The sequence below is a fragment of the Rhinoraja longicauda genome, chromosome 1, assembly GCF_053455715.1.
Source record: "Rhinoraja longicauda isolate Sanriku21f chromosome 1, sRhiLon1.1, whole genome shotgun sequence".
NCBI lineage: Eukaryota > Metazoa > Chordata > Chondrichthyes > Rajiformes > Arhynchobatidae > Rhinoraja > Rhinoraja longicauda.
In genome coordinates this window covers 76,844,224-76,856,755 of record NC_135953.1, presented here as the reverse complement: position 1 = coordinate 76,856,755, position 12,532 = coordinate 76,844,224, and the positions used below count along the sequence as shown (strand labels likewise).

General features: G+C 41.8%; 1 protein-coding gene across 2 annotated transcripts in view; it reads right to left on the bottom strand.

Annotated features, from left to right (window-relative positions):
- dhx15 (DEAH (Asp-Glu-Ala-His) box helicase 15) overlaps positions 1-12,532 on the bottom strand; it is a 124,370-nt gene that overhangs the window by 69,722 nt on the left and 42,116 nt on the right. For both annotated transcript variants that reach the window (XM_078400571.1, XM_078400581.1), the window contains exons 4-5: positions 7,349-7,508; positions 3,886-4,104 (exon numbers count right to left, since the gene is read on the bottom strand). In XM_078400571.1, the coding sequence (XP_078256697.1) occupies positions 3,886-4,104; positions 7,349-7,508 (379 nt within the window). The remainder of the gene's footprint in view (positions 1-3,885; positions 4,105-7,348; positions 7,509-12,532) is intronic.

Here is a 12,532-nt window from a genome sequence, read left to right as displayed (position 1 = left end):
AGAGAGTCAGGGGTAGGAAGAGGGAGAGAGAGTCAGGGGTAGGGAGAGGGGGGTAGAGAGACAGTCAGTGTAGAGAGACAGTCAGGGGTAGAGAGAGAGAGAGTTGCTAATTAAATGCGCAAATTTGTGAATCCACTTCCAACCTAGGTAAACCTATATATTTTGACATTCGCTGTAGCCAGATATTTAAATACAGTTAGATCCAGAAAAGTAACTCTATTCCACAGAGCCTGCCAGCAGTTTCAAAAGGACTATACTGTATTCTCGTCAGAGAACATTCTCTGGCAATAGATCTCAGAACTGATTGTACCTTGTGTTCACCAAAAATGGAACAACGTGTGAATCCAACATCTGTCGTGTGTCACTTGCCACCTCTTAAGGAAATAGCTAATCTGTTTCACTTCTGTGAAATCCCCAAGGCACCAATGCCACATTAAATTTATTAGCTATTTAAAATGTATCCACGGCACTTCAAGTCAGATCATAGAACAAAAATGTTCAATAACGGACTGACGCTAATCCTCTTTTAGAGCTAAAATAGGAAAATGCAGAAAATATTTGGGGAATTTGAGTGTCTGAAACCAAGGTGCCACAGTACAAATCCCACCAGGATACCTGTGGAATTTAAATTCAGTTTACAAACTAGAATGTTAAAAAAACCTCTTGATTAATAGCGATTATCACAAAAGCCACTTGGCTGTCATAAAAACCCATCTGGCTGACTAATATTTTCAGGGCATAACTGAGGAGATGTGCCATCCTTAGCTAGTCTACCTGTAGGCCCAATGTTGTGATTAATTATTTAAAAGCCTCCAAATGGCCAAACAAAGCCACTCAGGTCAAGGGCCATTGATGAATGAATTTCACTGGCTTTGCTAGTGACACCCAGCCCTGAAAGTATAGATAGATCCAATGAAAGAGAAACTGCAGTTTGAATGGAGTTGCAAATACATGGCATTTAAAATATTAATATTTAATGATCTTCATTGCCGAGTCATTATATTCTAAACTGAGTGTTTTATTTAGCACTGAACTTTAACCTTTCTTTCAAAGAGTATGCATTAAAGAGTAGCATTTGTGACAGAAAAAGACTGCAGACAATGGCTCACTAATACATAAATTTAACTCCATTATGACTCCAGTGCATCCCCATCCCTCTGTTGAATGGATCATTGCATTCATCTCATGTCACTGGCACAGGCAATTCAACTGGTCGCTGCAGGCAATATCATCACCAACTTTGCATACATTGACCTACTCCCTCAAGTTTTACTAGGGGGAAAATTAGTACCTCGGGCCGAGAAGGGGAGAAAAGGCATCACCAAAGGAGGTTCTCACGCAGGCATGAACCAATTGCACGTTTGCGTTTCTACATCATAGCATCTGACCGTACATACTTCAGTGTTGGCCACCTTAAAGGTCAATACACACTTTCATTTCTTAATTACAGGGGCTCTTATGTTTCAACTGTAAAAAGCAACGCCCAAAGTTCCCATTATACCATAGCCCCGGAAGTAAGAGAAAGATTTCATTTTGTTCGAGATTATTTCTTACAACACAATCTTCTGCCCTGAATAGTTTGTGTTCGCTTGATTAGGACATTCGAAACAGAAAGGTAGTGGTGTCATCTCATAAGAAATCACTTTTATCACTGGGAAATGAAACAGTGAAGTGCAGGAAAAATGTTCCCGATGTTGGGGGAGTCCAGAACCAGAAGTCAGTTTAAGAATAAGGGGTAGGCCATTTAGAACTGAGATGAGGAAAAACTTTTTAGCCCAGAGTTGTGAATCTGTGGAATTATCTGCCACAGAAGGCAGTGGAGGCCAATTCACTGGATGTATTCAAGAGTTAGATTTAGCTTTCAGGGTTAACGGAATCAAGGGATATGGGGGAAAAAGCAGGAACGGGGTACTGATCTTGGATGATCAGCCATGATCATATTGAATGGCAGTGCTGGTTCGAAGGGCCGAATGGCCTACTCCTGCATCTATTTTCTATGTTTCTAAGTACATACTCAGCTGGCTTCTGATCTTTTAGTCTACAGACGCTATAGAGGGAGGCAGTGGCACAGTGGTGGAATTGCTGTCTCACATCGCCAGAGACCTGGGTTTGATCCTTACTACGGGTGCTGCCTCCATACGTTCTCCCTGTGACCGTGGGGGTTTACTCTGGGTGCTCTGGATTCCTCCCACATTCCAAAGACACACGGGTTTGTAGGTTAATTGGCTTCTGTAAAAATTGTCCGTGGCGTTTAGGATAGAATTAGTGCATGTGCAATTGCTGGTTGGCGTGAACTCGGTGGACTCAAGGGCATGTTTCCACGCTGTATCTCCAAACTCAACTAGACATTGGATCCTGGATAGAAATCCATCTTCACCTGGCTGAACTATTTCTTCAGCGATTGGTGATATCCACATTGATTTTCCATCTTCCTGCTCTACCAATAGTTCCATGGTGACTATTCTCTGCTGACCCATTTTGATCTAAGTATGGCTCAGCAGTCTGTTTTTTATTTGTCTGTGGCAAGCTTTTGTTTGCTCCTTTTTAGATCTAGATTCTCCCCTCATCCTGCTGTGTAACTATTCTGCACCTATGCACAACTTTAGTCCCCCCTCCCACCCCCACCAAACAGACACAAAACCTCGCTTTCTTTAGCCATCCCTTCCTGCCATCTTTTCCTTTTTTTTCCTGACTGGAATGTACCCAATTTTGCAGCACCTGCTGCTGCTCCCAGTTTTCCACAATCCTCAGCACTTTATAATGGCGTCTGCGATCAGATCCCAATTCTGAAATGACTGCTAGATGTCTGACCTTAACTTAATCATGCTGATTTTGGCTCCTCCACTTGTATTCAAAACGCACAAAACCCCATTCATTGAACTCCAGCACTCACATGATTGAGTTATCCCATCACCCAACTGATCGAGGACTTGAAGGTTGCCCTACATATAACCAGATGTCTCTGCAATGCCTATGTGGACAGAATTCCCTCATGTACATCACACCTCGAGCTCCTGAACTCAGTCTGTCCAAGTCTCTCTTGACCATTTCTTCCTTTCACCTATTTATGTCCCCCTTTTGAATCCTAGTTTGAGTTATCCCATCACCGCTGCTTTTCTTCATTCCATCCCAAGCTTGAATTTTCTTGGACAAGTTGTCCACCTGCCCCGTACCACTTTTGGCATTCACCCAGACTCAAAAACACTCCTAAATGCTGTTCCTTTCAGAGCAGTAACCCAAGGCGATTGAAGTCCCACTCTCACTAGCCTTCCCACCAACTTATACATCAGGGACTGAGGATGAGGGGGAAGTTTAATTGTGTATAAAATCATGAAGGTCTTCAACAAAGTACCTATTTCTCTTATCTGAATCAACTAAAACCAATGGGCATACTTTTAAAGGAAATGGTCAAGTAGGAGATGATGATTTCTTTTTCACCTCTAATATGGTTGGGGGTCTGGAATTCATTGCTTTAAAGGATGGAGAGGCAGAAACCCTCATCATTTTAAAAGGTATCACATACAGAATAGTGAACGGCTTGAATAGAATGGATGTGGAGAGGATGTTTCCATTAGTGGGAGAGTCTAGAACTAGAGGTCATAGCCTCAGAATTAAATGACGTTCTTGTAGGAAGGAGATGAGGAGAAATTTCTTGAGTCAAAGGGTGGTGAATCTGTGGAATTCTTTGCCAGACGTCATCAGTAGATATTTTTTAAGGCAGAGATAGGTAGATTCTTGATTAGTACAGGTGTCAGAGGTTATGTGGAGAAGGCAGGAGAATGTATCAGGTATCCGTAGATAATAAAATAACCACCCTGTTTCAAGTTAGAGTAATGATAAAATTCAAGTTAGAGCAGTGAAAAAAAATAAAAGGGTGATTCTTACCTCTTGACCCGTAAGGAAGAGAAGAACATCTCCCTCCTCTTCTTCACACATATGTATCTGAATAACTGTTCGAATCGCTGACTCCAGATAGTCCCTCTCTGGTTCTGGAGTATAGAATATTTCTACAGGATGTGTACGACCAGGAATAGTAAGCAGTGGGCAACTGTCAAAGTAGACCTGAAACTTGCCTGCATCAAGTGTGGCACTCATGATGATAATCTGGAAAGAAAATAAAACAGACACTTTGGTCTCAATCCACGTCCAGAAAAGACCACTGCTACGCTTGTAAAATTAATTCTCTCTCTCTCTCTCTCTCTGGAAGAGCATAAATTCCATTATACAATGAATGACTTGTCATACTCCAAATTCAAACATTGCTCAACATTAAAAAAACCTTTACAATTCTGGGTTTCTAATCCCTCTGGAATGGAATAACACTACCACAACTATACATCGAACATGGAAGTGCGCGTGCCAAGTAGCGCACAACACCAATTGATGAGTTGTTAAACGGCAAGATCTGCTAAATAGCAATTCGCTGCACCCAAGGGATTCTAATTAAATGTGGATTGATGCAAAAACCTGGAGTAAACTTATTAAGTGAAGTCCTTTCCCTTTTAGTTCATTTATGGATTGTCAATGTAGAAGGTTACAATAGAGTTCTTTGCACACGGATTAGTACTAGTATTGGTTCGTATTTTTGCAGTTTCTGAAACAGTTCTGTGATCCATTAGAATTACAGGTTGTTTAGATATCTCTTTCACACTTCTTGGCTTCAATTTTGTGAACCAGTGTTCTTCAGTTACAGTTATTCATTGCCGATTTCCCTGAAAAATAACTGTTTCATTTCATGTAGGATCACAGGATTCTGCCAAGTAACTGCAGCAAGGGATTTTAATGCCAAGCTCACTGAACATTTGCAGAGTTGAATGAAGAAAGCATGAAAAACAATGGGCAATTTTCTCATCCTTATTCCAAAACAATGAAGTCAACTGCAGTGCTATTACTGCTGCCCAATCTGAGATCATCCATGTTACCGATCCTAGGATTTGACTTCGGAAACAATCCCCATATGCAAAGCATTGCTGTTTGTTCCTTGTCAAATTAAATAAGCCCAACATAATTTTGTTTTAAATCAACACGATGAGAGGCAATAGCAAATGAGCATCCATTCTGAAAAGCTGTCCATGACCCAGTCAAGGTTTATGTACAGACAAGAGGCTGCAAAGCATTACCCATGTAATAGCTTAACAGTTTAGTTTATTGTCACGTGTACGGAGGTGCAGTGAAAAGCTTTTGTTTCGTGCTATCCAGTCAGCAGATAGACAATACATGATTACAATCAAGCCATTTAAAGCGTATAGATACATGATAAGGGAATGACATTCAGTGGAAGGTAAACCCAGCAAAGTCCGATCAAGAATAGTTTGAGGGTCACCAGAGAGGTAGATCTGCTCTCTGGTTGTGGTGGGATGATTCATGCTCTCTGGTTGTGGTGGGATGATTCATGCTCTCTGGTTGTGGTGGGATGATTCATGCTCTCTGGTTGTGGTAGGATGATTCATGCTCTCTGGTTGTGGTAGGGATGATTCATGCTCTCTGGTTGTGGTAGGGATGATTCATGCTCTCTGGTTGTGGTGGGATGATTCATGCTCTCTGGTTGTGGTGGGATGATTCATGCTCTCTGGTTGTGGTAGGATGATTCATGCTCTCTGGTTGTGGTAGGGATGATTCATGCTCTCTGGTTGTGGTAGGGATGATTCATGCTCTCTGGTTGTGGTGGGATGATTCATGCTCTCTGGTTGTGGTAGGATGATTCATTCTCTCTGGTTGTGGTAGGGATGATTCATGCTCTCTGGTTGTGGTGGGATGATTCATGCTCTCTGGTTGTGGTAGGATGATTCATTCTCTCTGGTTGTGGTGGGATGATTCAGTTGGTCGAAGTGACAAATCATTTGGTAATCAGCATAAGCTAATAATGGAGAGAGGGGCTACAGCATCAATAGACAATAGGTGCAGGAGGAGGCCATTCGGCCCTTCGAGCCAGCACCGCAATTCAATGTGATCATGGCTGATCATTCTCAATCAGTACCCCGTTCCTGCCTTCTCCCCGTACCCCCTGACTCCGCTATCCTTAAGAGCTCTATCCAGCTCTCTCTTGAATGCATTCAGAGAATTGGCCTCCACTGCCTTCTGAGGCAGAGAATTCCACAGATTCACAACTCTCTGACTGAAAAAGTTTTTCCTCATCTCAGTTCTAAATGGCCTACCCCTTATTCTTAAACTGTGGCCCCTTGTTCACATCATGTGAAGCCGCAGGTTATCCAAAGGATTTTATTTTATCGTGTCTACTTTAAATGCACTTCCGGTGCATTTGGAGCAGCTCAAAGAAATCTGGCGGCAACTAACAAAAATAAAACTAACAAAAAAAACTAACTAGAACAAAGCTTAAATTCTTGGTTCATTGAAGTGAAACAACATACTGATACTTAATGAAAGATCAGGCCAGTTTTCTGTTACATGTTCCTGTAAGATCAAGGTTAAGTTTGTTCCTCTAAGGAGATTTGTAGACCAAAACACAGACGATTTTGTTTCAGGCAAATTCCTAAATAAGACAGAAGGTAGCTATGGAAGCACACTTGTCTTCAAGTCAAATGGCCCTGGAGGCAAGCCCCAGTCAAGAGACTCGAGTCAGTAACCTAGGGTAACACTTTCATCTATATACTAAAACTCTCGTTTGTTTGTTTGTTTGTTCCTGAACTACAGCCAAAACGGTACACGATAGCGCGACAATTTTAGGCCCACCTTACTCGCCGTCGTCCCTTTGGTGCTAATGGAAGAAGTTTCATTGAAATCGGTGTTAATATTTTAAAAGTTATTCACATTTTAAAGTTTAAATCTATCTCCTAGGGAGAGAGGGGGATGGGGGGAGGGAGGAGGAAGGATAAGGGGGGTTGAGGGGGATGGAGTGAGGGGGAGGGGAAGGGGATGAGGGAGGGGGGAAGAGGGGGTGCTGCACCAATGCAGGAGAGGTTTGGGCCAACGGGTCCACGGTCTAGCAAGTTCTATAGTTCAGATGAGACATTAAATCAAACCGCACTGCGCCCTCAAGTACATCTAAAAGTTTCCATTCGTCAAAGTACAGAAGTTCTCCAGGTGTCCTGGCTAATACATATCTCATTACAGAAAGCAAAGCAAAGATCCTTTGATGTACCTATGGTAATAGTTATAAAACACAACTTTCTAATGGGACTTACAATCGAATGATTAAGTTATGTAACTTATAGCACAGTGGAATATCCTGTGATCGCAAAAAGTGTAAAAAGGGAAAGTACTTCGTTCTTCAGCCTACAATTTGCCTTTCTAATTGACAAAGAATGGTCTAAATATGATCAAAGACTAATATTCAGTGCAGAATATTACTGCCAGCCACCTCTCTGCCCTCCCCCAACAATATCCTTACCTTCAAATCTGATCTCTGCTTCACAACTTCTTTTAATACACCCATAAGAATATCAGTTGCTAATGTACGCTCATGGGCCTCATCAAGGATGATGACTCCGTATCGCTCCAGTAGAGGGTCATTCATAGCTTCTCGAAGCAACATACCATCAGTCATGTACCTAAAAAAAATATATATATCAACTTAATGCTGTGCATAAATGACAACACAAATACAACATTGAAAAATCAATAATAGCATCACCAAGGGAGGCCAACGGTTTAAATACATGGACCCATGTGACAGGTTTGCATTCGCTGACTTTCAATCAGTGCTGAGGCAGTTTTTAGAAAGGTACACTGCATGATATCCCAATGACAAAAACATTCACTCATCCAGTCCTACAAATCCCGAGTCAAATCAAGATACTGTATTACATAAGATTCACAATTCAGATTTTCCCTCTGTACGGAAAAATGAATATTACTTCACATGCTTACAGCCCAAAAAAACATTTCTCCTTTCATCTAAGCACCTCTATCGAAGGTGCTCCAGCATAGCATTCGAGGATTGTTGCTGCCATTGAACTATTTATTTCCACAAAATATCGGGCCGAATATTTACAAATTCACACACAGTAACTCATTAACAATGCTCTTTCATACTTTAAACCTTGCAAGCTCGCACCCCCAATTGAATGTTCATGATTATGGCAAACTTTGTAACGCCGCATCCTCCCAGAAATGAGAATAAGCTTACTGCAAAGCCGAAGTACAGAATGCACCCAAAACAAAATCCACCGTAGGTCACAGTTCCCGAGGTAAGATTGTGGTTAATGTTGTACAGTGCACAAGAGTTTGATAGTTTCAGGGAAGAAGCTGTTCTTGAATCTGGAGATCACAATTATCAGTCTCTTGTACCTTCTTCCCAATGGTAGGAACGAGACAGCGTGGTACGGGGCTTTGATGATATTACCTGCCTTTTTGAGGCAGTGCTCCTCTGGACCCCTTCCATGGTGGCAGGGTTAGTACCAGTGAAGGACCAGACAAGGTCTACCAATTTTTGCACACCCTTCATTCCTGGCCGCTTCGAGTTACCGAACTAGGTTATGAAGCAACCAGTCGATATGTTCTTTGCTGTACACCTGTAACAGCTCAAGAGTGTATTCATGGGCATACTGAATCTCCTCAATCCTCTAAGGAAGTAGTCATTGATGAGATTTCTTCATGATTGCAGCAATGTTCTGGGCCCAGACACGTCTTCAGAGATAAAGATGGCCAGGAACTTGAAGGTATTGACTCCACTGCTGTCCCATCAATGAAGACAGCTTCATAATTCTCAGCTTTTCCATCCTGACACCTTTCAATCACGCTGTCAATCTTCCTCCTATACTCTGAATCATCAATACCTATTATTCGTCCAACAACGATCATATCGCCTGAAAATGTAAAGATGGCTTTGGAGCTGTATCTGTCTACTGAGTTGTGGGTATACAGTAAATCAGGGGGCACGGCACAGTCCCGAGGTGCCAGAAGCACGTTGTGCCATTTAATTTCCTGGCTAATTTGATTTTAATCTTAATTCTGTATTCCTACCTACCAACACATCCTTCATTCTCTTGCTTATTGCGTTTCTAACTATGCTTAAACATATTGAAAGACACTGCTTCCACCAGCCTTTGAGAAAGACCGTTGCAAAGACTCATGAACTGGAGCAAACAAGTTTCATTTCATCTGTCCTAAATGGCCACCACTTCTTAAACAGTGACTCCAAGTTATGGATTCTCCAAGAAGAAATGTCTTCTTCATATCCAACAAGCCATTTCCCTCTTCTAAACTGAAGCAGATAAAAGCCCCAAAATATTTTCCCATACCTCACTCCCCACCATTGGTTCCAGGTATTAGTCTAATAGACCCTCCATTAACTGCTTCTAATGTAGTAATAACCTTTCTGAAATAAGATGACCAATTCCAAATGGGGGCTTACTCATGTCCCATAACTGAAAGACAACTTCCATTCATTTGTGTCCAATTTCCCTTAGTAATATCATTCACATACCTTTCCCAATTACTTGCAGTACCTGCATGCATCTCCTTTTACACTAAGACAGCAAGATCAGCTCAGAGTGCTGCAATGAACGAGTAATTGAATGGTAGAAAGGAAGCAGGCCCTTCGGCCAAACTTGTCCAAGCCAACCGATGCCACATCTATGCTAGTCCCATTTACCCATGTTTGGCCAATAATCCCCAACCTTTCTTATCCATGTAGCTACCCAAAAGTCTTTGATTTTTTTAATTGTACCTGCCTCAACTACTTCCTCTGGCAGCCTATTCCATATACCCATCACCCTCTGTGTGGAGAAAGTCGCCCCTCGGGTTCCTATTACATTTTTCCTCTCTCATGCCATCAGAATTTTCCCCTCTCATCTTAACCTGCGCCCTCTTGTTCATGATTTCTCTACCCTGGAAATAAGACTATTCATTGGAGCACAGAATGCTAGAGGTGTATAAGATCCTGGCAGGAATTGATCGGGTGAATGCACAAAGTCTTCACCAACCCAACCTCAGCTCAGGCTTACAAGCCCTGACAACATGCTTGGAAATCTTCCCATACTCTCTCCAATATGGCAGGGTAACCAAATCTGAACAATACTCCAAATGGAGCCTTGCCAACTGTGGCATAATGTACCAACCGCTTTACTCAATTCTCTGACTAAAGGTGGCCAATGTGCCAAAAGGTTTCCACCACCCCATCTACACTTGACGGTACTTTCAAGAGACTATTTTCTTCTATTCCTGGATCCCACTGATCTACAACTCTCCTCAGGGCACTACCATTCACTGTGACAGTCCTGCCCTGATTTGACTTCCCAAAATACATCTCACATATATATATATCCAAATTAAACTCTATTTAGGCATTCCTCGCCCCCTTGACCGAAATCTCACTGTAATTCTTTCACTGTCTATATCACACAACAGTGAAAATCTTTCACCGTTTCATGCCGAAATGGACAAATTCACAGCTTTCCACAATATACTGCATTTGCCAGTTCTTTGCCAATTCATTTGACATTTTATCCTCTTGTAACATAACCTCTTCAGAATTTACTTTCCTACCGATTTCTGTGGCATCAAATTGAGTCATTTATAGTCATTGCAAAACGTTGAGGCCCCACCGCTAATCAGTTTGGCATGCCACTCATTAAAACTTGTTTAAAATCAGAAAATCAGATTAAAATCAGAAAATAACTAATTTATGCTTACTTCTTCTTCCAGTAACACCTTCTAGAAAAGGTCACAATATTGCTACTTTGATATTTATTATTCACGCTGCATATAAAATGTAGTTTCTCGCAATGCTATCCATAGACCAAGAAACTCAACACAACGATCATCTACTTTAGTCCCAGATCTTTCCTAATAGCTTACTTTATTGCAGATTTATTTTCCTTTTGAAAGACCTGCCAGGTTGGGAGAGCTATACTTTGAAAGCATACACTAAATTTTATTAACAGTGCAATTATTCTGCAATGGCACTACCACGAAGTGTTGCTGTTTAAGCTGAAAAGTACTTGGTTAAATTATTTAACATTGTCTCATTCATTATGTAAATGACCAAAAGCGTAAATTTGAAAGTTAAAAAAGTTCTTTGTATAGTTTGCAAAGCAACAAAAATGCAACTATTTTAGCTCACATACTCAATTACAACACAACTGGAAAAATGCAAATACAATTAAGTAAATAAATCTGTCAGAAAAGACTGTTACCAGAATGGAGGCATTGGGACTTCAACACAGAACATAGAACAGTAGATTAGAAGAGCCCACAATGTTTGAGCAGAACATGATGCCAAAATTAACTGTTCTCAGCTGCCTGCACATGTTCTATACCCCTCCATATCAATGTGCCTACCTAATAGCAAATTAAATGTCACTATCGTATCCGACTGCATTGCCACCCCTGCCATTGAATTCCAGGCACCCACAACCCAGTGTGAAAACTCTTAAATGTTGCCCCTCTCACCTTAACGTACTCCAGTCTGACAACTGACACTAAAAAACACGGATGTTTTTTTGGATCGAAAATTGTCAACTTTTAAACTTTTGTCTGACCTATACATTATTTTAGAATCACAATAGACAATAGGTGCAGGAGTAGGCCATTCAGCCCTTCGAGCCAGCACCGCCAGTCAATGCGATCATGGCTGATCACTCTCAATCAGTACCCCGTTCCTGCCTTCTCCCCATACCCCCTCACTCCGCTATCCTTAAGAGCTCTATCCAGCTCTCTCTTGAAAGCATCCAACGAACTGGCCTCCACTGCCTTCTGAGGCAGAGAACTCCACACCTTCACCACTCTCTGACTGAAAAAGTTCTTCCTCATCTCCGTTCTAAATGGCCTACCCCTTATTCTTAAACTGTGGCCCCTTGATCTGGACTCACCCAACATTGGGAACATGTTTCCTGCCTCTAATGTGTCCAATCCCCTAATTATCTTATATGTTTCAATAAGATCCCCCCTCATCCTTCTAAATTCCAGTGTATACAAGCCTAATTGCTCCAGCCTTTCAACATACGACAGTCCCGCCATTCCGGGAATTAACCTAGTGAACCTACGCTGCACGCCCTCAATAGCAAGACTATCCTTCCTCAAATTTGGAGACCAAAACTGCACACAGTACTCCAGGTGCGGTCTCACCAGGGCCCGGTACAACTGTAGAAGGACCTCTTTGCTCCTATACTCAACTCCTCTTGTTATGAAGGCCAACATTCCATTGGCTTTCTTCACTGCCTGCTGTACCTGCATGCTTCCTTTCAGTGACTGATGCACTAGGACACCCAGATCTCGTTGAACATCCCCTCTGCCTAACTTGACACCATTCAGATAATAATCTGCCTTTCTATTCTTACTTCCAAAGTGAATAACCTCACACTTATCTACATTAAACTGCATCTGCCATGTATCCGCCCACTCACACAACCTGTCCAAGTCACCCTGCAGCCTTATTGCATCTTCCTCACAATTCACACTACCCCCCAGCTTAGTATCATCTGCAAATTTGCTAATGGTACTTTTAATCCCTTCATCTAAGTCATTAATGTATATTGTAAATAATTCTTAAACACCCACCAAAACGTCCCAGCAAGGCATTCAGTCATATCAATCACGACAAAAAACACAAAACCAGGCACGCCCAGTGACC